Here is a 27,452-nt window from a genome sequence, read left to right as displayed (position 1 = left end):
ACTTCCAATCTGTGTTACTTTGAGCCAAGATAAACCTGTCTTGTTGTCTCATATTTAACATTAAGTACCTCTGAAGTAACACTGAAGCATCTGCCCCCTTCTGCCAGTAATTTCAATTTACTTTGACTTATAATCAAAAGTTTGATTTGTTGAACTGAGCTCAATAGGCACATCCTTCACGTGCAACTTAAATTAATTAAATCTATTAGCCTCTGTGTTTAGTTCTTATTATTTCTCTCTGTTCAATTCCCTTGTTCCTCAGCAGTGGACTGGGATTTTGCTGCATATCTTGCTGAATCATCAACATATACAACTGTTTGCCTTATGCTGTTAAATTAATCCAAAAATACTACAGTCTTTCAGTTTCTCTAAAAAAAAATATATATATAGCACTAGAGTCAAGTAGTATGACCCTTAGCATATTTTTCTCATCAGTTTCTCTAAGCCAATCATCAGTCACCTGAATCCCAGTTAATGATAATTACAGAAGGTCAGAATACAGTTGCTTTCATTTTGCTGATGAATATTTGTGTTCCTTTCTTCAGGGTGAACATATTGTAACAAAATGATGCATTGCAAAACTAATTTTGTCATTTTAAAGAGATTCACATACCGTACATTACTTAATGCCAAAGCAGCTGAATTACTTGATATGACAAGAAAAAAACATCTGTAAAAATTATGACAGTATTTGCTTAAAATGAAAACTGCCTGAAGCTACTAGGATTACTGTGCCATGAAACCACAAACTACACCCTCAGAGGATAACTGAACAAAGTCATCTGTCCTCTGAAAGCTGCTATTTTACTTAAATCATTTGAAAATGATTCCCTTTTTTTGTCCACCCTCTTGAAGGACTGAGTTCCAGTAGGACCAAGCACCATGAAGGCCATGAATGACTGCCAGACAAAAATGTCCCAGATAAGAGTCCTGACAGCAACATTTAACACCTGCATCATCTTTTTTTCTTGCCCCATCGTAGCCTTGCTTAAGCCTGGGGAAATGGGTGGCTATCAAAGACACAAATATGATTTTTTTGAGAGAGACTTGTTCAATGGCACTCCAACTGTTAACATTTAATATAGGATTTTAATGAAATATCCAAGGTAAAATGACAGTGTTTCAGTGCAGTAAGATTAAAATGTATCATTTGTGTTTACTCTGGCTTAAACCTTGCAGACACCACATTGAGGAAACCAGCATGCAAATTACACTTTCCCAGCATATATTTGGCAAGAATTCCCACTAACAACTTGCTGTCACTAGCACTTTTTCTGATTCAAGTTAGTTGTATATGAAGCCTAATAATACCCTCACCCTCAAGCTGAAAGAGCCTGGAGATAAAGGCGGGAATGTGTGGGAGAGCAGAGAAGAAAAAGCAAGAGGCAAAATGCCAAGATTCAGACATCGACCTTCTTCTCCTGAAAAACTGGGAAATGTGTGAAAGTGAAAATTCAAGGATACAAACGAACAGCTTAAGAGCTCCCAGGTTGGGCTCAGAGCTGTCAACAGGGAAACATTAGCGGTGTTAAAGAGGTGATAATTTAAACTAGTAATACACATACAGATATAATTTGCTGACATTGCTTATAAAACAGCAGTAAAGATAAACATTTTAATCCTGATTTCTTTTATAGTCAAACATAAATCTTGAAGTTTCAGACTGACTGGAGAATGTCACAGCCCTGTAAAGTCTACAAATACTGATACAGTTTTCATCCGTTTGTTTATGTACCGTTAGTGATTTAAAATGTGTGAGTTTACAATATTTAATAATTGGGAGAACCAACTGTGCCATTAAGTTTGAATTTATGTCAGAAAGTAGAAACTTGCAGGTTAGCTAACTAACGGCTAACAACATCATATTCCACCTGGTTAACTGCCTCTTTGTCTGTTGTCACTGTTGTGATATTAATAACTAGTTTTAGTGATGCCTACACAAATAATGGACCGGTTAAATTACAGTCCCATTGTCTGAACCAAAAATCACCACCACTAATCACTACTTCAGCTCTACTTTAGTGTAAGTGGAACATGGCAGCACTGTGCATTAACTACTATCTACAGGACTGGAGTTCTTCTTCAGTGCATATTACAGTTTATCTCACAGGCTGCACTGCAGAAATGGTTGTCCCAGACATCAAGGTAAATGTGGATCAAAGGGGGGATCCTTGGCCTACATGGACACCTTGGTAAGAAGCCAAGGCTCAGTTACATGGCTGAGGGGTTTTTGATGCTTAAACACCCAACACTTAGTGGACCCAGGTTAAAACAGTGATAATATCATCTATAAAACAAACTTTATATATCTCTTCATACTATAAATCATTTTTTTCCCCAATACAAACGGGTTTATGTCTTCACTGTTCAAAGTCAGTGTACTTAAGGACAGGCTTTTTTGCTTTGTTGGATAGTTTAGAACAGAAAGCAACAGGACACATAAGCACTTGTGTGCTAAATTATCCAGACTTCCAGACTCACTGTACAAAGGTGAAATTGTGTTTCACAAGATTGCGAAGCTGATGTTGTGGTGGCGGCTGGACGACCGTACAGCAGTGTCACATTTCACCATATAAAACCCTATAAATCGCTATAAATTGCTTCCATGCTTGATGTTTCACAAATAAACTAAAGTTGCCAGTGTGAAGGAGTTCATATTAGTTCATGTCAGTCATGCATTCTCAAGAATAGGCTCAAATCAGTGCCCATGGGAATCATCCTTTTGGCCCTCTGCATGTCAGATCCACTGTCCTGTGCTTGTACTGAGTGGTGTTTTGGCCCATCAAAAAAATAAAAATCAAATCAGGAATATACCTTAACTGCAGGACCTACAGTGATTTTCAAAGCAATAGCTATTGCATGACAAGAACTGTCTTTGCTGTGATCCCCCGCCTCAAATGTGTCATAACCAGGCATCGAGTCTTGGTGTTGCCTCCATTTGAAAGGTTCCACCAGTGATCAGAAGCCTTGACATTTTAAGGGAGAGCTACAGGACAAACGCCAGCATATTTCAAGAGACAAACAGCACTAACGCTCTGCTCATGTAGCAAGAGCTCAACACGAACGGCCACTGTGTCAAAGCGACAAAAGGCTGCCTCCCAAACCGAGTCATCTTCTCCCAGCTGGCAGTGGGTAAAATGGTCAGATAAGAGAGATTAAAAAAAAACTCTGTGAAGGCCATCCTTTAAGAGAGGTTAAGATCAGCACTCAACCTTATGAGAAAAACAACCCTCCATCAGGAGCAGTGTCAAACCTAATTCACAGCACCAAGGACACAGCGAAAGCAAAGAACAACCCAGATTTCCAAACATGTCATCACCGTAGCAATGCAGCAATCATGTTCACATGTTAATTCACATAATTGGCTATCATCATGCACTTCAAGTCACAGGTGAGTTATTTATGATATACTGTAGAAAACAAGGTGTGTTACTTCTCTCAAAAGCATTATTTTCTGTGAAATTTCTAAAGCTGTTAGTTTACATTTTCTTGTAAGATGCAACTCACTGGCCATGCATTCACTTTGGCAGAGAGACTAAATTGAATTAAACTCCTTTAACTGATACGGATCAAAATTAAATGGAACATAAAAACTTTGGTACGAGATAACACTGAGCACTTGAACCTGCAACATGCTGTTTACTCTGTTCACACTGGAAGCTTCATGCCAGAGTTAATCCAGAACTGTTTTACTAATGGAGAAAACAATTCTTGTCACAACCCCATTTTGAGATGTAGCCACTACACAATAGGTGCACACTGCCCACTGACCAAATTCCAGTTGTGGACTTCTGAGTCTACATGGCCCAGATGTCATTAAAATGCAGATCATGTACTTTCAGTTACAAAGGCTGCACTAAGAATGGAGCGCATGTGAACTGTGATGGTTTGGGCCCAAGGGGCAGTGTTCACCAAGAAATGGTTGCAGCTTTCAAAGGTAGGCAACTGTGTTTCAGCCTGGATTACAGATGTGGCCCTACACCTGAACAGCTCTCAGGCCTATGACACAGCATCTTGAGAGCTATAAATAGGCCTAGAAACAGTATAAAGATTGTCTTATATGCATGTTTAAAAAAACAAAATCCAGGTGGCGTTTATTTTTTTCAAAACTAATGTCAAAGAGTTGAGTACGAACATAATTCAAAGTTTAATGGACATGCCTACAGACAAACTGAAATTATAGCTTATTAAGCCTTTAATAATCGTTCAATGTAATATGTCTTCATTATTTGGTTTATTTTTCATGATTTGATTAGCCTATTTTATACTGATGTAGCGGTACACACAATTATCTCTTTAGTGCACATGAACACTTCGTTATAATTGTCATTTAAAACTCGACACCTCACCTCACCTAAGAAAACACATGGCATGAAATTTGTTAGATAACAGATGTTATGTGTACCAAGACAATTAGAGGGTGACAGAAAAAAAAATGTCAACGTGAAAACACTATTTGTTACGGTGAAACTGTTAAACTAATTGCCAAATGTGACGTGGTTAGAGCGGCACTTTGGTAAGTCTAAATATATTTTATGCGCATTGAAGGTGCGTTAGAGGCAGTGCCGCAGTTTGAACACATGTATATTGTGAAGGCCTGGGGTTGTCCGGGGCTCAGGTGAAGATTAGTTCAGCTTTTGTGTGGGTTTTTATTGTATTACCATGTCCATCAACATCCAGAGCATTACCAGCGTCAACAGCCCAAGCAGCTATCACTTTATGCTGCCAGCTGTAATATACGAGGTATCATTTATATGGACTAAACACCAACGTGAGAGCTCAGCATGATCACCTCACAACCAACACGGCCCTGGCTCTGATATCTTAGAAACATTAATGGAAGATACTGTGTGCATCCTTGTCTTGTTTTCAATGAGCAATCCCTGTAGGATTTCTAAGATTATGTGCTTGTGCATTACATTATTGATGAGCTGATGTACACATCAGTTTATTAACTTTGTTCATACAGTCACTGAACATTATCTTAGATTCTAGTCAAGATCGGAAAATTTCAACATGCTGGCCTTGAATCTGGGGAGATATGAAGACTAAAAAGTGATGCCTAAGGCTAGATTATTGCTATTTGATATTATGGTGCAGCCATGTACCTGCAAAAAAAAGTGACAGAACCAGCTGCTATCAGTGACATTGCACTGTTCAGAAGTCCTTTAAAGACCCAGACGTGATCAAGAAATACACAGATATGCAGCTTTGGATCATAACTTGTGTTTTTCAGCAACAAAAGTCTCATTTATGTCATTAAAAATTCTTAATATGCCATTTCACAAGCAGTCTTGTCCATTCTCAGTGTATGTGCAATGAAGACTTCAAGCTTATAAATACTGTCCACCAGACTCTGCACATACATCATCCTGCACAGTGAAGCTGAAATATCCAATAATTATATGTGGAGAGGGGCTTTAAAAATACTGGGTGGGAAATCTGGGGCTAACAAATAAGCTCTTGAATTCCCACAACCATCGAGTTTCTAATGGCAAATGCAACATTTTCACTTTTCTATATTGCTAATGGGTGTGTCCCAGCTGGCGGTGGGAGCACACAGGTTGATGCAATGAAGGAACTTTAATAGAGTGAGTGAGGAGGAGCACACAGGCGGAAGGACAGACAGGCAACAGGTACCGACATACAGACAGTAGGAATGAGAGTCCACAGCATGAGCAGCACACAGAGACATTTGCAAACAGCCTTGCAACTCACTGGGGGGAAAGCGGCTGATATAAATACCTGAGAGTAAGGACCAGGTGAGTTGGTAGGCCCGATTGTTCCAGTGACTGGAAATGGGGGAAACAGGAAGAAAGTCTGGGGACCTCTGGTGGGGGGGTTGGAGTAGGACACGAAACCGACAAACGGGTCTGAGACGGGATAACTCTGTCAAACATTTCTAGATGTGTTGCACATGACTGAATGTGGCCTACCTATGTGCTGTTTGAAATTTAACCTCATAATATTTCAAAAAGATGTCCCTCTGAAGCAGTAGGCTTATTTGAGTAGGATGTTATTATGAGGTCTATCTAAGTAATGTATAGAAAAGATTTACCACTGCAGAAAAGCATTTGGAAAATAACTAATAATTTCTATTTAACTTGTGGAAAAAAAGGAAATAATAATAATAATAATAACAACAAAAACAATAAGCTTGTGCCCGAATAAATCATCCCAATAAGCGAGTAATATGATACACACACACACACACACACACACACACACACACACACACACACACACAGTTTGATAAAACAACTGAAGACACAAAATACAGTGCTACAGTAATGAGGGGTTTGATGTGGTGAATGTGATTTCACGTCTCCCCTCCGCGTATAAGCTAAAAGTATTAAATTTGCCAAAGTGACCGTTCACCGCCCTGTCACTTCAGTGAGGGAAAGTGTTTGGCAGACACAAGTCACCTCCTGGATTCAGGTTTTATCGAGCTGAACTTGAGCGCCTCTGACTCCGAAGCGCTCAGTTTAGGAGGAGTTTATGACTCCTGCAGCTCTCCCAGGACCTTTACCAAAGCGGGAGAGTCGGGCTGAGCAGTAACAATTGCTGGGACCTGTGAGACTTCTGTCGTGCAAAGTTCGCTCTCCTGGCCAAGTGAGAACACTTTCTGGGAAATGAGCCAAACTAACCGACAGTTATCTTGTAGCAAAATTTGGCCAGGAGGAGAGAAAATAAAAACAGGCGACACCGTGAGCGCTCCCAGCATGTCGCTAAAAACTGAAGAAAATCGAGTTTATTTCATCAAAAACTCAACGGGACCTGGTGCTGGCAGACTGAAAGACTCCGACAATGCAGGCGCAAACATTTACGGATCCGGACACGTTAATCCCCAAGCTTGTGCCATGGAAAAACACTGCTGTGCTGTTCCTCTGGAGTTGATAAACACTGGGTGCCGTGTGGGCGATAGCCCGTCTTTTTCTGCCTGCGCCACAATCTCAGACACAGCCAGGGAGCTCTGCAAAGCTGTGTCCGTGTCGCTGGGTCTGGCCACGGAGTCCACGGACACGAGCGACATGGACGCCGCACTGAGTGTCTTCGGAGCCGCGTCTCTGAGCTGCGCCGGAGCCCGGGCAGCTGGCACCGAGTACAGGGGCCCCGACAGAGATGACCGGCCCGTGCATGTGCAGAGGCAACTGGTGGAAGTGTTCAAAAGTTCAGACACTGCTGCGCCCCTGCACCACTTCACGTCCACTCGGACATCTGTGGATGAGCAGAACTTCCCACTGTGCGAGGCTGATGACATAACTTCAGCGCGCACTGCCTCTTGCCCTTACGCTGCGTCCGCGCCAGGCAGCTTGGCACACTTCGGCCACGCGGCTGCAGAGAGGCCGTGTCGGGTCTACAGACCCCCCGATGAAGAGGCGAGGGGCTCCGTGGATGCCATGGAGAACAAGTTCGATTATCAGCCAGAACAATACAGCGTTAAAGTCAAATCCGAGGACAGTGAATGTGCCGGGGCGCTGTGGGCCGGTGATTACGCCTTTAATGAGAAGTACAACTCACAGGTCTGGGGTTCGAGGCACTGCATGAGTGCGCACAGCACAGGAGCCAACACCGCCTTCATATGTGATCCATACGAGAGGAGCGTCGTGCGCTCCGAGCAGTGGTACCCAGGCAGGATGCTGAGGCCGCCCTATCCCAACTCCAGCTACATGAAGACTGAAGTCGGAGAATGGCTGGATGTCACTTACAACGACACTAGGTAAATAATAATAATAATAATAATAATAATAATAATAATAATAAGCAGACACGGGAGAGTATGCTCTGACTTCTAAAAGATATTCCAACAAAAATGACCAATGACTCTCCCTAATTTAATGCTATATCTGAGGTCTGACCGGTCTGACCTTAAGTTGACCCCAGACATGAGTGCAGAGGGTCTGTCTTGTCCGTGGAGATTCCACCCCATCATAGATGATTTTAGCCAAGTGAAGGTTAACAGTCTACTGGCCAGTGATGGCAACAAAACACAAAATTTTCATCACCGGAATAGATGTTTTTAATCCTGAAAAAATGAAGGAATCTTTAAAGTGAGCTGATGAAAAAAAAAACTACTGTAGGACAAAAGTGTGTCTGCTGATTTCAGGTTTTTCTACTTAAAATGTTTTAAAATGAAGTTTCTCTGGATTAGATTGGACGCATCCTTTGTTAAAACATATTTTCCACTGACATATTTATTGAATTTGAGGACTTTTCCCATTATATCAACATATTCTCTATCAACACTGTAAAAAAAAAAAAAAAAAGTAAAATAAATAAATAAAGTAAAATAAAAATAAAATATATTTGTCATACGTAAAATCCTCAAACACAAAAATGTTTTTTGTCAGAGCGTCATACAACTTGTATTTTGTCTGCTCATTGTTTTGTCTGGGGCACCTGGCGCCCATTTGAACACGGATGAAGAGCTTGACTCAATTCCTGACCAGCTCTGCACCCAGTGAAAAACTGCCTCACTGAAAAAAGTCATTTGTTTTCTGATTTATGGATTTTCTTTGTCTATAAATATAGTTTTCTTTTAAGAGAACATTATCACTGAAGTTGTAGGATTTAGTTTATAAATACATCAGATGTGACCACACAGAATAAAACTACGGCAAAACAATATTTTGAGTTTTTTTGTTTGTTTGTTTGTTTTTTTAAGTATAAGCAAGTGTTTGCCTGTGAAAATTGTATGCGTTAGTTGATAATTTTAGGATTTCTTTTAAAAGTTCCACATGCATTTTTAGTTTGCATGAGCATTCAAGTCTAAATTGTAGGAATACAAAGGAGACAGAGTGGACATGTTGACTGATACTGACAAGGTGGGTAGGTACCATGAGACAAGTGTCACACAGCTGATGTCAGCATGTCCCTTCTCCAGCATGTCTCTCCAGCTGTCTCAGATTTTTCTTGGCTGGTGGTGAATGACTGAGAGCGATGTCTCACACCAGGATCTCTGACTGTTAGAGTGCAGTCCCTTCAAAACTACAGTGCATATACAGTAAATCATTAAACTACAGTTATGCAGGGGGAGCCGAAATCATGGAGGGGGGTCTTAAAAGTGAAGACAAGCAGCTGCAAAATTCAACAAGGAGCTGTCCTTCTTCCCGTCCACAGTTAGAGGAGGTATGGCAGCATGGTCAGCCAACTTCATTTTCTCTGAACAATAAAGACACAAAGCCCTGAACATAAGTTAATTACTTTTTTTTTTTTTTAACGTAATTATCCTTTATCAAATGCTTTGACTGTAGCTTACCACATGAAACACAGAAAGACGGGGATGATTGATCTGTGACAGAGATCCTCAGCCAAACCTCAAACTGGGTTCAGGCAGGTTACGTGGTTTAGGCTTCTAGCTCAGGAGGATGTTCGCAAGTGCACAAGCATAAAGACCTTGGAGTACTGTGAGATCCAGCTCCGCTCTTGCTTATCACCTCAGGTCCTTGTGTCTGCTCCAAGAGGCAGGTTTACTAAAATATCTGAACAACGTAGCTGAGTAAAACCCAGAGCGGGTCTTTGATGTGGCCTTGCTCCAGAACTGAGTTTTACTCAGCGAAATTATCCAGAAAATTATCCTGAGAGTGAGTTAGTCCCTTCTGTAATGTGTTTTCACTTATCAAACAGCTGCTTTGATTTTGTTCCACAATTTTTTTTTTTCCATTTAAAGTGTCTTTTAACAGATTTAGACATGGTCCATCACCGTGCCCACCGTGGTGCATTATGGTTGTAGCGTTACGCTGCTCCAAGGACAGGGAGACTTTGAAGAGAGGGAACAGGACAGTAACACCTTTGTGGGCAGATGCAAAAGGAGAACATGCTTCAGTTTGCAAATTTGCCTGCATCTAGGCAGTTCTGTACTGAAGTGCGCTGTTAGAGGCCCAATCAGAAAAATCAGTTGAATCAGAGATTATCATCTAAAGACTGTAGCTACTATCAGGTCTTTTTTTTTTTTTTTGGTGGTTTTTTTTGATGAGGAGGAGGAGGAAGCAGGGAATCACTTCACTGATCTGTCTGCTGAACTTTTATCTGTCACAAAAAAGCTAAAATATTTCCTGTGGCATGAACGAGCACCTCTTGTTTCTACTGCTGGTTTAGCCCGTATTAGACAGACTTTGTGCCTCATTATTATTTGCAGAAAAAATACAGCGCAGTAGACGGATTTGTATGTTGCAGTTTCATCTCCTCTGAATGCGTGGAATATCAAGAGTGTGCAGTACATTCACTACAGAGTACAAAGCCATATGAGAGAACATGAATGTGTTTTATATATTTTTGACACAAGTGCTAGTTAGAGTTGCAGTTGGTTATGAGGACCATCATCAAAACATTTTATAAGCTAAATATAGCTTTTAATGATGTGATTGGTTTTGTTTTCTTTAAGTGTTTAAGTGTTTTTTTTCTTTGTTTAAAGTTTCCAGCACTTTACAAAAGAGTAAAGCTAGACGTTGATGTTGTATGGCTCAGATTTGGATTTCACCTCATCTGTGTGTGGAGTGAAGTGAATATCCACAGTGGGCTGGGAACAAAGCACTTACATATAATAAACAGTGAATATAAACTGCATCCAGACATGTAAAGTAGTGGATAATAAGCACAGTGGTGATATTTGTGCTCACAATACATTGGATCTGTTCACAATCCCATACAATGGCCAAAATACACCCTGCTTAGCTGCCCTGTATTCCCCTGACCAATGAGGGACTTCATACTGTGACCTCACAAATGAGTGAAAACAGATGTTAGTTAAACTGCATGGCTCTACAACCAGTTTCCAGACTCACACGCTTACTTAAACTTTGATTTTTTTATGAATGTGTGTTAGTTTAGCAAATGATGCAGGGTGAAACCAGGCAAATGCATAACAATCTGAAGCAACTCTGTGCGTGGAATCATGGAAATGACTCATTCACCATCATAGAAAAATAGTGTTACCGCACCACAGCACACTAAACATTAATCTTTATCTTCTGCTGCATCAAACGGCATTGTGCAAGGACTATACTTTTTTTTTTTTTACTGATCTTTATAATGAGAAAACATTACAATACTAAAGATCATTCTATTTTTGTAAATTAGAAAATTGTGTTTATGTTTCATTCAACATGGTCCAATAACAGTATGACGTGATTGTAGTGGAAAGCATCAACTGTATATGGTCAGTGGATATATGTGTTTCTGCAAAGTATTAAATTTTTTGTGATTTATATTTTTGTGATACAATAATTCCTGTTAAAATATGTACATGTGTACAGTATATCTAATGTCTCTCGCCCTCCAAGGGTGTGAGTAAACATTATAATGATCACAATGTAAAGAAAGCAGCTACTTTACAGTGGTACATTTAAATCCCTTAATCTTTTAACCTTCTTTTAACCATCTTTTAACTTTTAAAAATGAAATATGGCATTTACATGGAGTATCAGATACTCCACACAAATTAACAATTGTTGTTGTTAATGTTCAACGTCAATTTCTTTTTTTTTTTTTTTTTGTGGTTGTTCTCTGAGTCCACCTGATTAACCCTATAATTTTTTTGTTCATCTTCCGGTCATCAACTGCCACACTGTGTATTGTTTAAAAACATGTTTTATTGCCCTTGTTTTACCAGTAAAACCTTATATTGTAGAAACAAACCTGTGATCTGTGCCCTCAAAGCGTTGGCATGCCAATCTTGACATGCACATTTTTTTCACATTTATTGCTGATGGATCCCAGACCACATAAGAATTCACTCTGACCATTCATCCCCTCGACTCTCCCTGTTTACACTACCATGTCATTTTAATCACAGCCTTGACTGGATTTAAGTCTAGAGAAGGATAATTAGAGGTTTCATAGCTTATTACTGTTATGCATAAAATAAATCTTAAAACGAGAGACCTTTCATACGATACTGAAGAGACCACATAGTTGGTGAAACTTGTCAAAGTTTCCCTGTTTATATGAATGATTTTTGTCCTAATGTCTTTTGTCAACTAAAATCAATCAGGACACAGCGGAGGTCTTCAGTTAAGCTTCCTCCTTGTCTCTTTCACTCTTGATATCTAAGTTGCACGTCACTGAGGCAACATTATGTCTGAGACTTTTCCAGTCTCTCAGTGTTCAAGGCTGAGGCTGGACACCCATTAAGCACCCCCCCCCCCCCCCCCAACCCTGCTTTGGTGCTTTGCTGTGGTGTTGGCGCTCAAATCTTTCCCACACCATCCTCAGTCAGCACACTCTCTGCCCTCCTTAAATCGCACAGTGAGAGGCTGGAGTATGGTTCTGCTTTGTGGTTCCAGTTTGGGGGGAATTTAACAAGTAAAAAGCTGTTGGCATATGAGTTCAAGGTTAGATTTTATTTGACCCAAATGGGCTATTAGTTTCACAAGATATTAAAGTTTAAGAAAATAAAACTTTTACTAAAATGAAGAGTAAATTATATACATTTGCAATACTAATATGACAAATGTAAGTCATCAGTAAGAACAACTTGTTGGATCACTGATAACTATTCATGGTCTTTAAATGTCCGGTTTCATGTGTTTGACAGCAGGTTTGAGGCTGGCAGAGAGCACCTGTTCCCCATGGAGTTCTTCTTTCCACCACAGAGGACATGTCTGATCTGTTCAGACGAGGCATCTGGCTGCCATTATGGTGCACTCACCTGCGGCAGCTGCAAGGTTTTCTTCAAAAGAGCTGCAGAAGGTAAAAAGCATATATGTATATATATATATATATATATATATATATATATATATATATATATATATATATATATATACAGTTTATAATGCGTAATATTACAATCTGATACTAGTATTCAACAGTTAAACCTGTTTTCTTTTATTGCATTTGGAATGATAATTGTTTCACATTTTCGATCACTACTTTCTTTGTCCAGGCAAACAGAAATACCTGTGTGCGAGCAAAAATGACTGTACTATTGATAAGCTAAGAAGAAAGAATTGTCCGTCTTGTCGACTGAAGAAGTGCTTTGAAGCTGGAATGACTCTCGGAGGTAGGATGGCTTCATGTAATAAAATCTAAAATTGTAAAGAAAACAATACTCATTTATTTTCATTGCTGCAGTGTATTATTACTAACAATGAGCTTTTTTTTATCATCAGTTGCATTTCACTTCAGATATAGTATGTGTGCAGTATGAATATACAGTAACATATATACATTTGTGAAATATGGACTACAATAAACACAGCATACTACATACATACTGTATGAACAAAACACACAAGAGAGAAAGTGAAGTCCTAAAAGTGAAACTATTAATGGTTTCCCAAGACCAAGTACTTTATTCTCTCTACACTGCACATCTTAGCTGGCTGTCTTCAATAGCAGCATCATCACAATAGGGGATGTTACTGATAATCAAGCCCCTGACTGAGCCACCGTGCAATTTAGACCTCTTCCATTCACTTCTCCTTACTGTCACCCAGACCTGTTCGTCATATTAGGCTGTAAAGATTGACATGTAGTGGACTAATTTTAGTCTTGTGTTCAATTTTCACTCTCTTCCATTTTCTCATTCTGTTAACGGTGAAAATTGTATGGGAAGCACAAAGCTGACATGAGACATGTGAATTAAAGTAGCAGACATGCTGGTAATTTTGCCACCAGTCACTGACAAACCCATGGAGGGAAAATGTGATCTAATGCTGTGATTGTCAGTAAAAAGGCACACCTTTTCTAGTTGCGGCTAAAAAGATCCTTTCACTTATGTCCTCATCATGGACATGTAATTCACTCGCGGCATTTCACAGGAAAATTTATCTCAATAATTTGTAGCAGTGGAGGCAGAAAAATTATACATTTGGTCTTATTATCCCAGGGGATTTTTACTCCTCAAGGTCAAGTCATAAAATACTGAGAGAAAAGGAGAGTTCTTTGACTGATAGGATTTTACTTCATTTATTACAAAATGACAGATGTATTGGCAGTTACATCAATGAAATTATAAACTTTGTTTCACTCCTAATAGTCTGGATGATCTGAAGAAAAGATGAAAAATGAAATCTCTGAATCTTGCTTTTGTCGAGTTCAGCATCTGTTCAAGATTGAGATGCATCGCTGTTATAAATTGCTTGAATGTTTCATTTTTTATCATTTGAATTCCATATTGTTCCTGGAATGTTAATTATATCCACCAACAGAAGCAGGTTACCGCTGCCAAACCATCACAGTCGTCTCATTCAGCAGCCACCTGAAGTAAAGGAGTCTGCATTTAGGATTTTTTTCATAGATTTTATCATTCTGTCTAGAAAGCCTTTTACAGTTTAAGGCCTCCACCCCCCCGTGAGTCTTGAACCTGAACGCTCCTTTCTTGAAGCTTCCAGGATAAATTGTCTCTCACCCAAAGTGTTAAGGGTATGAGATATGTACCAAAAGCCACATCAGCTAGTGTTTCAATACCAAGTGAGTTTTCAAGTTCACAAGCTGATATTCCCCTTCAACTTCTTAAAGGAAAACAGTAGGGTGGTGCTTCCAGTTAGTGGTTTAGGACGCAGTTTATCACATTTCTTCTATAGTCCATCCATCTCAACAAAGCAGACCAAAACAGCCTTTTCCCAAACTTCTCCTGGTGGTTCCCAGAGTGGGAGCTCTAATCCCTGCAAAGTGTCCTCATCTATCCCAAGGTCTTGTTCCAGTTTGTTGAGTTCAAAGAAGCAACTACTGCTCTCAGTGTGAAGAAATGATGACTGATTTCTGAATGCTCCCACTGTGGCCTCCGAGGTAGCACTTTGCATTACAACTCAGTCATATCAAGATAATAATGGGGTCATACTATGATATTACAGAGGTAGTAGCAAGAAATGTACCTTGAATGAGTGGAGCTTTTAGAACTGATTAGTGCTTGTATTTTTACATGCCTTTGGCCATACACACAACAAAGGCCATATGCCTAGAATTAAGAGGAAAAAATGGTCTGTCGTCCCTCCTCTTTTCACTGAGAGAGTCGACAATATCAGAAGTTAAACTAGATCTCCAAATTAAGAGTCAGTTCATCTTCCTAAATTGATTTTGGTTATTTTTTCTATTATGTTTAACATAGTATCTCTTTTTTAATAGTTTATAATGGGCCTGGCTTTTCATCAATATAATCACAGAATTAAATTAACAGGTGCCTTTTCCAGCCCTGATTCATATTATACTGAAACTTCCATATGTGCTTTCATGTACTGAGCCTTAAAGTAGCATATCCATAAATTAAGAAGAAAGAATACTGGCGTTACATCCAGTCCTGAATTATGGATATTTCATTGAAATGATACAAGATATTAACATTGCTCCATTATCAATCAGAATATTACCCAGATGTAACCTGATTATTTTAAGCACAATAATCCAATACTACTCCATTATTACAATGGTATTATTGATGATTATCGTCATTATTACCATTATTATGTGTGTGCCTTTTTGTTACCATTATTATTATTATTATTGTTGTTGTTGTTGTGCAAAGTTTCCCTCAATATTAAAAAGAAATATGTCATTACCTCTTTAATTACAACAGTATCATCCCATTAATACCCTATTATTATGAATGTATTGCCCCATTATTACACAGCTATATGGATCTCTAATGTACAATGTTACCCAGCATGTTATTGTTTACAGCTCATATAAGTTTACTTCAAAATTGTCTTTATTTTTATTGGAAAATGTAACATTTGAGTGTTTATATCCAGGGGACTGGAAGGTTTATTCAGTGTTCTCTCACTCTCTCTCCTTTTGTCAGACTGTCGAATGCAGTGCTCACACACACACACACACACACACACACACACACACACACACACATCCGCCCCGAAACACAATTTACATCAGTGAGCTACTGTTGTAATGACATCTACGGCCTGGACACCAAAGTGACAGTAAATTGGGATCTGCAAAGGCACACATTACCAAAAGGCATTTCGAGAGGAGGAAAAAGTGCTGAACTGAACTCTGTGGTTTTTTTTTGTACAGTTACAATAAAGATGGTGATTATAGTGACAATGAGGCCGGTATTGGCATAGAAGAAGGAAGGTGGACCAAAAAATGTGACTACAGTGAACAATGTTTGATTGTTGTGCTTGTAATGAATAAATCTGTAGTTTATTCCCTGGAAGTCAGTTTTAGCTGAAAAAGTAAGTAAAGGTAAAATACTGACGTCACAGCTCAGTGTGCTGGTCAACCTACAGTATATACACTGTTTGTAAGCTGACAGTATGTTGACTAATGAATTGTTCCTCTGGACTTAATGTGAGTGTAACAAAGACCGTGCTTGGATTCATCATTTGGATGTCTCATCTTGTTTATATTGGCTTCAACTCAAGCATGGGGATCTTAAGGTTAGCTCAACCCAACCTATTTACACTGTACTCTGCAAAGATCAGATGCCTGTCTGTGTCACAGTCAAGAATCCCATGGAGGAATTTTTAATTAACCATTTTTCTTTCAAATGTTTGTTATTGGATCATAAATGGAAATGTGAGACTTGCAAATGATCCTTCTTATATAATCTGCAATTTGCTTTCAACTCTCCTACTTCTGAGAGAGACTTAAGTCGTATCTATAACTGGCAATTCAATATTTATCAGATTCAAGTGAAAAGCCAGGGCACAGTTTTAATGAGACTTTCTCCACACTGAAGCTGCAGGAGGCAATAGCATGACAATTAACACTTACTTTTTACTGTCAGTCAACACTGATAAAAGCGATTAAAGACATAATGTGTTGCTTCATATTTTAATTCCTGCTTAAAGCTAAATAGATACATTGTCAAAGAATTAGATCATGAAATGCCTTTTTTATGATTTTGTTGAGCATTTCACTTTGACAACAAAAATGTCTGTCCTTCAATGCACTCAGCACATACTCATTTGTATCTGTCTGTCACTCACACTGCAGCACAGCTGCAATACGCTGAGTGGAAGTGTAACTGTTCACAGACCTGTTACGTGTGGACACACAACAGTCAGTGAGTAGCAGTCTTAAACCTGACTGTTAAAAAAGTAAATGTATTTGGCAGCTGTTTAGCAGAATATAATTATTACATTCTGATTGGATCGCTGCTCACTGTACATGACAGTCTACTCCAACAAATCAGACCCAGCTCCAATTTACTGTAGTTTATAAGTGCAGGTTGTCATCTGCAGCAGCTGCCTCCATGGTTTTGGGATGTCTTTGTCTTTTAATATGTTTTGTGAAACACAAACATAATGCAAATATGTATGATTTACTGATTTGTGTAGTTAAGGGATATCGTTTTAGAAATCTGCAAAGGCAAAGGCATCACTAGGACTCACACATGATGACCACAGGCCTTTCCACCAGATGAGGCTCATCTGGTTAGAGAGTTTTCTTCCAAATGGAATTTGATTCAGTATCTTCCAAGCTATTAGCAGATCAGTATTGAGTATTGTTGGATAAAATTGGTATTTCCCTTAAAAAGGTTATTTATGAACCACAGTTGCAATTGGAGACATTTCTAACTGATGATTGAGAAAGTAGAGCTAATTCTTAACATAGTAGTTTTGGTTGCACAATTTTTCTCTAATGTTCAAAAGACAAAACAATGACCCACAGTGCCTATGCAGACACATGCTCTTATTTAGCAATGATGAACTGAGAGGATGTAATTAATAGATTATAAATCAAATCACCTGAACAGTTTTTATATTAAAACCTATGATTGTGACCACTTTTGAAAGGGAAACCCTGTGGAACGACCATTCGTCTTTTCATCCTGCCTTCCACATTAAGCTGTAACAGGTAAATTGTGCAGTAAGAGACCTTAAAATCGAAGGCAGAAAATCCATCACGGCTCCAGATAAAAGTCTTTAGAGGGCAGCTGGATTCACCAGTCAAATTCAATCAAATGTGTCAGACTTGAACTGAGGGGATTAAACAATGTGCAAAGTGTATCTCCTGGCTATAACTTATCCCTTTCTTTCCTTGTAATTAAGTTTGGGTCGATTGTAAATTGAAGATCAGTTTGATTTGTAACTTGCTTTGTGACAAAATAGCATAATTATTAATTGTCACAGCTTAAGCTGTAACCTTTAAACAAATGAACTGATTCTCAGTCTTGAGCCTCCTTTGTTTGTAGCACGTAAACTTAAGAAGATTGGACAGCAGAAAAACCCTGAAGAGGATCATCCTGTGCAGGACCCTGCAGAGGTTATCCAGAATATCTCTCCTAAATCGAGCCTGAACTTGAACTCCCAGCTGGTCTTTCTCAACATCCTGGAGGCCATTGAGCCAGAGGTGGTGAATGCAGGACACGACTACGGCCAACCAGACTCAGCTGCCACCCTGCTCACCAGTCTCAATGAGCTAGGAGAGAGACAACTGGTCAAAGTGGTCAAGTGGGCGAAAGGACTGCCAGGTAGGATAATGGTTGAGATTTTTGTAGCAATGTTGATCAGCTAGTTTCCTGATGAATCCACCTGAAAAATGTAAAGTCTAATACTCACTTTCCTTTTAGTTCAGTCTTGCTCCTGAGGGGAATTGTTTTTTTGGCAGCAAAGCATTTGGCTTTGTTCACTAGCTAATTGCTAATTGTTTCCTGTTTTTGCCTAAAAAACATATGCCTGCTGTAAAATCAGCATTGATGAGAGTAAATCAAAACAGTAAAGTTGTGTTTCATAAAACTAAATCAATGATCTGAAATATGCTAAATGCTCTGTGGAGCTGAGGGGAACTGCAGAGTCAGGTGATAACTGTGTTAAAGATACTGATCACAGCAGCTGTAAATAAAGTGTAGAAGTTAGGTAACAAATAAGGCATTTTATTCCATCTCATTTGGACCAAACCTGTGACACGATGCAGCGAACCTGCTATTTTGTATTGTTTTTAGCTTTAATCTAACTCTGTACATCTGTGGCCTTTCATCACTTTTGTCTAACATGATCTTAAAAAACTATGATTGTCCTCATAGACCTGAAAAAGCTAACAGGAGATCCATTCAACCACTCAGCCCCCTGTGGACTGGTGGCTGTACAAAGCTAGTAGTATTGTTATGCGGCAGCTGTAGCTGCCTTGAATGTACGTTGGTCAGAATATGTTCACTGTGGGTTCACTTTATTTTGTTCTCTTTTTTGCTTTCTTTTTTTTTTCTTTCCCCTGAAATGGAAGTGGCCCTAAAATCAATCCCTGTGGAACACCACAAGTTATTTCACAGTGTATTATATCAGCTATAGAGACAAATAACTCAGACCAGAGAGATACAGTAGGAGGCAAACCAATTAAAACACACTGACCTTTCCAAAAGGGTTCCTTGTTCTATTTAAAAATGGGTTGTTTGGGTGAAGTATCACTTTAATATAAATGTTCTGGTAAAACAAAAAAAAAGCACAATAATTCTAAGTACAAAACATGCCATGTTGTGCCACAATTTGTGGCTCAAAATCTTTTCCCTTAGGTTTCAGAAATCTCCATGTGGACGACCAAATGACTGTCATTCAACATTCATGGATGGGGGTGATGGTTTTTGCCCTGGGATGGAGGTCGTATAAGAACGTCAACGGCAGGATGCTGTACTTCGCCCCAGATCTTGTGTTCAATGAGTATGTACAGCTCTGAATTCTTGAATTCAATTACGTTCTCTAGAGGGATTTTATCAGGGGGGTGACCCAATGTGCTGTGCTTCTCATTATACTTAGAGATCACCGCAGTGAGTATACAGGTGATATCATACATAATACAGACAGTATTCTCCCTCCATCTTCATCTCATTCTCTTTCCATCTTTCTGTAATTTGCCTTCCTGCTCACACACAAAGACACCTCTAGAATTTTATAAAAGTAAAGTAGAAATGGTTGCAGGATTTTTAGGACTCTGTTCATCCAATTTCCCCCTTAGGTGTTCTTTTGTTACTCTGAGATTAAAGTGAGGAACATTCGTCTTCAGCATTCACATTCACGTGGCCCTGGTATGTGAAGCTGATTCAGTATTCGTGAGGAATATTAATGATTACAGCACCTGATATCTTACTTCGTTCAATCAAATGTTTATTGCCAAAATCTAGTGGATAAATCAGTGGTTATCTAATTCATTCAGTTCATATGTCGTCTTTCTCTTTACTTTACAGTATGTATGCAATGCTTTTGTTCATCTACCGCAACCAAATGTTAGGTTATACAGTGATAAATACATTGGATGAATCTTGCCATCTTTCCCATGTCAGTATATTGCAATATACAGATCAGAGATGTAGCTGACTTTATAACTTTTAGAATAAATTGTCTTTCATTTTTATAATGACTGAATACATTTACTGTTATTATGGCCAGTTTTTTAAAGGTCAAAGATTATTATTATGAGTCAGGCAACATTTAGTCATGTTGCATACCACATTTGGCTGTAATGGCTTTGATTGTGCAATAATAGACCTTAAAATATCTTCTGTCTGGCATTCATCATTATAGATTTAATAATCCAGATACCAGTCTTCAGAGCAAGAACAAAAAAATTTCAACTTATATCATAATAACAGTGTCACATTCACAGCTGCCCCGTGCTGTTGTCTGTTGACAAGCTTTTGTTAATAACTCATACTGAGAGAAGTATCCCTGCCGAAACTGGTGGGCAGAAATCCCCAGCAAGAATTTCTGAATATAGCTGCCTAAAGGTTAAAGAGATAACCTTGTAACTGTAAGATAGCTGGCTCGATTTTGAACTGAGAGGGTTAATGGGGGCAGGGGAAGTGAATGTGCAACAAAACCCAAACTGCTCCACTGAAGCTACTCAGTGACCAAAAATTTGTGCAGAGAGAACCTGCACTAAATAAATAAAGCTTAAAAAATGTTCAAACCATCCAAGTCTCAGGAAATATGAGAATGAAGTAAGGGCTTAAATAGTAAAAAGTATCTCATGTTGATGACATAATAGGATACTTAATCATAAAAGCCCAACATACAAGACAGCAAAAGTACAGTAAGCTGTTTATATTTAATTTTATGTAGCACTTAGGTGTTAGACAGCTCTATAGCTGCTGTTTGGTCGACTAAACCCACTGTGTCACTTAACAAATAAGAGAGGACAATTAGTGTGTTGTTTTCTTTCCCTTTTTGCTGTTTTTAAGTGTCCTTGAATGTGACTCCACAATCATTATGCAAAATAGCAGCAAGGTTTTTGACAAAGAAAAACACTGGAAACAGTGTATGAATGTGTCTGACCTGGCAGGTAGCATCAACATTTAATACAGCGTCATGGAGCAAGCACACTGGCCACATTTACTTGCTGCTTGCAGAAGGTTAAATCCTGCAGCAATTAGTAAACATATTATTATCTTCACTAATGAATATCTGTATATTATTGTATTTACCACTTTATTTTTGTGCTCATACAAAAACCTTTTTTTTTTGTGACACATCCACAAAACCTGTAATTGTGTGTATGACTGCATCAGGACAATGTTTCCTGCCTTCTTAGATATAGTTGCAAGTCAAGTTTGATTCTTTTATCCATTAGTTAGACTCTAGTTTCTATGTAAGTTTAACAGACAATGTGGCTGGAACACACATTATACGTTAAACATAGAAAGAGGAGAAGAAATGGTGAACACTTCAGTTAGTTTAGGATCATTTCACTAATAAGATATGGTCAAAACTGTAGTAAATAACTTTTAGTCTCACTTTTACACATCACCGGATCCTACATTTCCAATAAATCAACGCGGTGGTGTCTTTCATTAAACCCTCTCTGCCTACTCAGTGTTTACATCTTTCAAAGTCCTACTGCCAGTCAGTAAATCAGGCCTTCTGCAAAATCTCCAAGTCCATGCTGACATTACTGTAGCATCATGCTCATCATCTTTTAGTTTACACAGAAACTCTGTGCTGGTCTGTGGATATTATACTTTTATTCAACCACATACCTGAATCTCTGCATCCATTCCTAGAGAGATGCAGAACATTCAGCTCCATTTAGCTCTGTTTCATATCTCTTTGTCTTTTGATTTTAGGCTCATCCTTGTGGTCTGCAATTGGTGCCTTATTCCTTGAATATGCCTTATTTCATCTTTATGTTCACATTATAAAAATATTTTACAAAGTGTCTTTTCCTGATTCATAATGAAGGAAGAATGATTTCATATTGGAAGAGATGACAAACTTTGATCTCCCACTCTTGTTCTCCCATGAAATATACAATCAACTGCTATGATGAACTTTAAACCAGCGATAAATGACGAGAATTCTAGTAGTGGAACAGAGCTGCATGTTTTTCACATCTTGCTCTAGATGTCAAAGATCCCACAGCAGAAATGTATTGTTACAGTCCCTATTACAGTATTAAATGAAATGGATCTAACCTCTGACATTCTTTCCTGCTCGTTCATTACAGAATAAATGTCCAATTGCCTCTTGTGATTTGAACATTCCCATTCATTCACATCTCCAATCCTGACCTTTTTACATCTGCAGACATCGGATGCACATTTCCACCATGTATGAGCACTGCATACGGATGAGACATATTTCACAGGAGTTTGTGTTGCTGCAGATCACTCAGGAAGAGTTTCTGTGCATGAAGGCCTTGCTCCTCTTCAGCATTAGTAAGTACTGTCCTGTGTGCTGAGCATCAAAACATCAAAATGAACTAGTGGCGCTGCAGTAGAGAGAGAAAAGACAAAACATGTACAGAAGTCACAACTGTTTCTCTCTTTTCACCAGTTCCAGTTGAGGGTCTGAAGAGTCAGAAGTACTTCGATGAGTTGCGTCTCACCTACATCAACGAACTTGATCGGCTTATTAACTATCGAATGACGACCAATTGTTCTCAGAGGTTCAACCAACTCACCCGACTCCTGGACTCGCTCCAGATGGTGAGATAAACACTGATTCTTATGACTCCAGCTGAATTAATGTTACATGTACACATGCATTCCCTCCTCAGGCCAGAACACGTGGCTGCATTTCAGGGAAAACTCTAAATTAAGAGCTGTAATTGAAGTAATTCAAGTTGTGATTCATTGCTTAAAACATTTCTTGGTGATGTATGCAGGTAAATCTGAGGGGATGCTGTGTTTTAATAGCCCATGGAAAAATTATATATTTATACTGATGCAAGCAGAATATAAAAATCTGACCTTAAAATTCTAATAACTGTTCTTCGGGGTGGAAACCGGCCTAATGGATGAGTTCACTATGATCCAGAGCTCTCCAGTCCTCACATTTTCTACCATGCCACGTTAGGGAAAACCATTAGTTGGGCATATTTTATGTTTTTGTGACTCATGTTTCCTGAGTCATTGTCAAAACTCTGCTTGTAGTAAATGTAATTCAAATTAATTCATCTCTGTCTTTTTTCTTCTTCTTCTGTTTCAGACAGTAAAGAAGCTCCATCAGTTTACATTTGACCTTTTTGTTCAGGCTCAGTCACTCCCCACCAAGGTCAGCTTTCCAGAAATGATTGGAGAAATAATCTCAGTACATGTACCAAAGATCCTGGCAGGTTTGGCTAAACCTATCTTGTTCCACAAGTAGAAGGGTTTTTATATGCCTCCATAAACTTAAACAAAGGCTTTGCACTGTTTCTCTACATGCTGATTCTAATAGCTCTTAGTCCTGTCCTGTATTCATTATTTTATTGCTCAAGTTTTTTTCCTTTTAGCCATAATTGAGATTGTTTGTTCATAACTGTTAAAGCTTTTATCGGAGGAGCTGTGAGGCATCACCTGTTGACAGCTCTGTTGGTGTTTTCAGCTTGAGCAGAGATGCTACTTTACGGTCTGTAAATCATGATTACAGACATCTAAAAGTAGCAGGGTTAAAAAAATTTAGTTTTGTATGTGACCTTCATTATACATACACTTGATGAGGTACACATGAATACTAAAAAAAAATGAGAGAACAAGAGATGGCCCAAAGAGCAGATGAGAATTGGATCACAGTAATAAACAGACACTTACTGAAATCTGTTTTTATAATCACTACCTTCAGGTGCAAGCTCCTCCTTGTGAAAACTAGAGTGGTAAATACAACTTGGAAGGCATTAAAGTGCTTAAAATTAGGACATGTGTGGGTTTTAAAAGAAAATTGATAATAGATTTCTTTTATTAAACTTATAATAAATAAGTTAATAAAATAAACAGATTCAGAAAATCCTGAAATCCTGGTGTGGCATTGAATGTGTCATTAAACTGTGTAAAAAAAAGTCATTACCCTAGCAAACAGTGTAGATATGATAGTCAGATATGGCAAATATAAAACATAAACTTGATGCTGGCATGATACTTTGTGTAGACTAAACCTAAAATATTAGATTTGCTGATGTCTCTATTGTAAACAAAGATTACAAATTGAGGAGTGAACTAGTTTTTGATGTGGAAATCCAACTATGTGATAATTAATTAACATCATTGTTACTCCCTCTTACAGGCTCACATGCTTCTCTACAGCTAGAACATTCTCTCCCAGTTGTATTTACTGCTTCTTTGGTTAGTCACGAGTATATGTTTCTGCACGCACACACACAACCAAAACCTCACATACACATCAAATTTCAGCTAAGTGACGGTCCTAAAAGAAACAGCCTGAGTTGCAATATACTGTTAAACTTAAGATAATATCTACACACTTTCACTAGAAGAAAAGATTGTCCTTCAGCATTCACACACGTCTTCACACAGTAAATTGCCCTTGTTTGACTGAGCCAATGCAGCACAACGCAGACATCTAAAAAAGACACTCTGAGCTTATTGTCGCTCTGAACTGAAAATCGTGTCCCGTCAGGTTGGCAGCAAACGTGTTTGAGATGTTTTCTCGATGTTCCTAATTTTAAAGCATCAACTTATGAATATGTAGTGGGAAAACTTGTTAAGGCAGGTGCTTGGCATGAGTAAAGTTGGAGAAAATTGTTTAAGAAGTTTTGATACTGTATTCCTCCACGACACAGCTTCAAAATCAATTTTTATATGATAATAATGAAAATAAATAAATAAAATAAAAATATTAAGATGACTTCACAATCCAATCCAAAGGCAACATGAATAGGTTATTGACAATAAACTATATATATTGTCAAATATATCTTACACCAAATCATGATGAATGTGGCATGAAAATGTTAATTTGTCATGAAACGATGTGAAGAAACTGCCACAGAAACATCATCATGCCTTGCATGTCTGTTTAGACATAGTGGCTTTAGAAAGTATTGAACCTTAATTTTGCACTTACTGTAAAGCATGTGAAAGCAAAGACACATGACAAATTACAGGCCTTTATTTTAGTTTTATAGATAAAGTTGTCAGCTTTAACACAATGCACTAAGCCCACAGCCTTTCACTGGTCTACCACCATCCATCCTTCCAGACAACATGGTGTTGACAGCATCGAACTGTGAGCAGAGGGTTGAAGCAGCAGGGCCCGGGAGACTTAAAGGGAAACAAGAAAGCGGTTGGCACCAAATACAGACAAATACTGAATGAGAACTTGATTCAAAGTGCCAGAGATCTTAGGTTAGAGCAGTAACGTTCCAACAGGACAAGAAATATAAACTCACAGCCAATTTAAAACTGGAAGACCTTCAGATGTAGACTGTGAAAGTCCATGACTGGCCCTGCCAAACCTTAGAGATAAAAACCATGAAAAAAAATCAATGGAATGCTTTGAAGTTATCTTCAACCTGATCGCAGACACTTGAGCAAAACTGTTGAGAAGTAAAACTGGTCATTCACTGAGGTGAATACAATCATATGTTTTTGCATATACCAAGTGTGGAAAACATAAATTCATATTGTACATACAACTACTCATGACGCAGAGTGTAATTTAGACTGAAATTGTATCTTTCAGTAAAAGAACTAGAATCGTAGCAGATATAACTTCTATCAAACCAGCTGTTCTGTCTTTATTAAAATCCATAACAAGCAAAACTTCACTAACTTCTGTGGCTTCTTCTGCATTGTTCAATCATTTTCAACAATGTTTTCTAACTCTGTAAATTCAACACTTTGGAACAATTTCTTTTACAAGCTCGTAGATGCATGCATCAAGTGGTTGTATAACTGTTTGTGTGACTTTTAACTTTACAGAAAGCAATGCATGGACATCCATGTATCCCTCCAATTAACTGTTTGTTGTTTACTGATAGTGTCATCATTGGTCAGTGCACAGGAGGGCACGATAACAATTTGTTGTACAGTGCACAGTGATAAGTTGACTGACAGTTTCACACTTTTTGTAACGGATTCATTGATAAAGTTTAGTGAAGTTTGTAGAGTACTTCATCTGAACAAGCTGATGTCTTCATGTCCTCATCTTGTCTTTTTTATACAATACTTGCTTTGTGAAAAGGAATTGGGGAGAAAGGGGAATCGAGTAGCCATGGATAAATATACGTTGGTCCATGAGACTTGACCCCACTACAACAACTAATTATAGCTCTAAGACTTGAATAACGTGTTGTCTGTCATTTGAGAAGCAGCGGTTCTGTATAAAATTGAAACTTAACAGAAGTCTTATTAAGACATGACTGGAATCCAAATGATGCATTTTTCATGTGCAAAAACAGAAAAAATTATACTGAGTATCAGTACTTTAAGTTTTGCTTAACTTTTGATTAAATTCTAAAATTTATCATCTATCAACCCTTTTTTCCTGAATGTACTATATTGTAAGACTGTCACAGTTAACATTTTACTACTCTTTAGCCTTGACATTAATGCTGGTTTTAAATAATGTTGTAATTTGTTGTAATGATTGTTTTTTATGCTGCTTAGCTTTATTATGCATTACACTGGGGGAATTTGAACGCATTATCAGTGCCAGTGGATCACACATCTCAATGAGCCATATAATCTCGATGACCCTGTAAATTTTTAATACTAAAATGATTTAATCACAGTGTTTGTATGATGTCAGTGGACAATGGCTGGTATGTGCCCAGTGTACTGCATATTAACCTGGTTTATACATGAAACAGTAACTGTATATATTGATTTGTTTAATGTCTGTTTTGGTGTCCGGACACTTGACTTTTAAAGGCGTCTCTTGTATGATTCATACCTTTTGTGACCTGCTGTGTGTTTTTCAATATGTGTGTTTTTCAAAGGTGTAAAGCAGCATCATCTTTTGAAAGCAATTAAAATAATTCTGACACTGAAGATGGGCATGTTTGTTTGAAAGATCAAGCAATTGAACACACTAAATAAAGTAGCATGCATGATAGCAGCACAGTGGGGCACATTAAACTTTGGGAATATGTAATAACATTTAGACATATTCCAAAGTCTTTCCTAGTTTGTCAACAAGCTATCTTTGTCATGCTGGAGTAGCACAATGAGAAATGTCCCACAGTTGTACCACATCCGTTAATCTTATAAAGTAACATCTGTTAATGGAAAAGTAGAAAAACTACAAGTACCAGGTGGTACATTTCCAAGGCAGTGGAATACATTAACTCTAAATACAGCTTGGACATCCAGTGCTTGCTTCAGAGTGAGAACACACATTCTT

General features: G+C 38.3%; 1 protein-coding gene across 2 annotated transcripts; it reads left to right on the top strand.

The window, feature by feature from the left end:
- The first annotated feature begins 5,779 nt into the window (after positions 1-5,779).
- Positions 5,780-27,100, top strand: ar (androgen receptor). Of its 2 annotated transcripts, none has more exons than XM_071460296.1 (8): positions 5,780-7,720; positions 12,539-12,690; positions 12,887-13,003; positions 18,098-18,376; positions 19,412-19,556; positions 22,416-22,546; positions 22,665-22,816; positions 23,319-27,100. In XM_071460296.1, the coding sequence occupies exons 1-8, from the start codon at positions 6,633-6,635 to the stop codon at positions 23,475-23,477; spliced, it is 2,223 nt and encodes a 740-aa protein (XP_071316397.1). In that variant the 5' UTR covers positions 5,780-6,632; the 3' UTR covers positions 23,478-27,100. The 2 variants fall into 2 exon arrangements, with proteins under 2 accessions (XP_071316397.1, XP_071316396.1); XM_071460295.1 differs by having other exon boundaries at positions 5,781-7,720; positions 12,536-12,690.
- The last annotated feature ends 352 nt before the right edge of the window (positions 27,101-27,452 follow it).

Source organism: Trachinotus anak, unplaced genomic scaffold, assembly GCF_046630095.1.
Source record: "Trachinotus anak isolate AG129_WGS33_773 ecotype Australia unplaced genomic scaffold, CSIRO_AGI_Tana_v1 ptg000024l, whole genome shotgun sequence".
In the NCBI taxonomy this organism is placed as follows: Eukaryota; Metazoa; Chordata; class Actinopteri; order Carangiformes; family Carangidae; genus Trachinotus; species Trachinotus anak.
The sequence above is the reverse complement of the archived record's forward strand: the minus strand, read 5'-3'. Positions and strand labels throughout refer to the sequence as shown.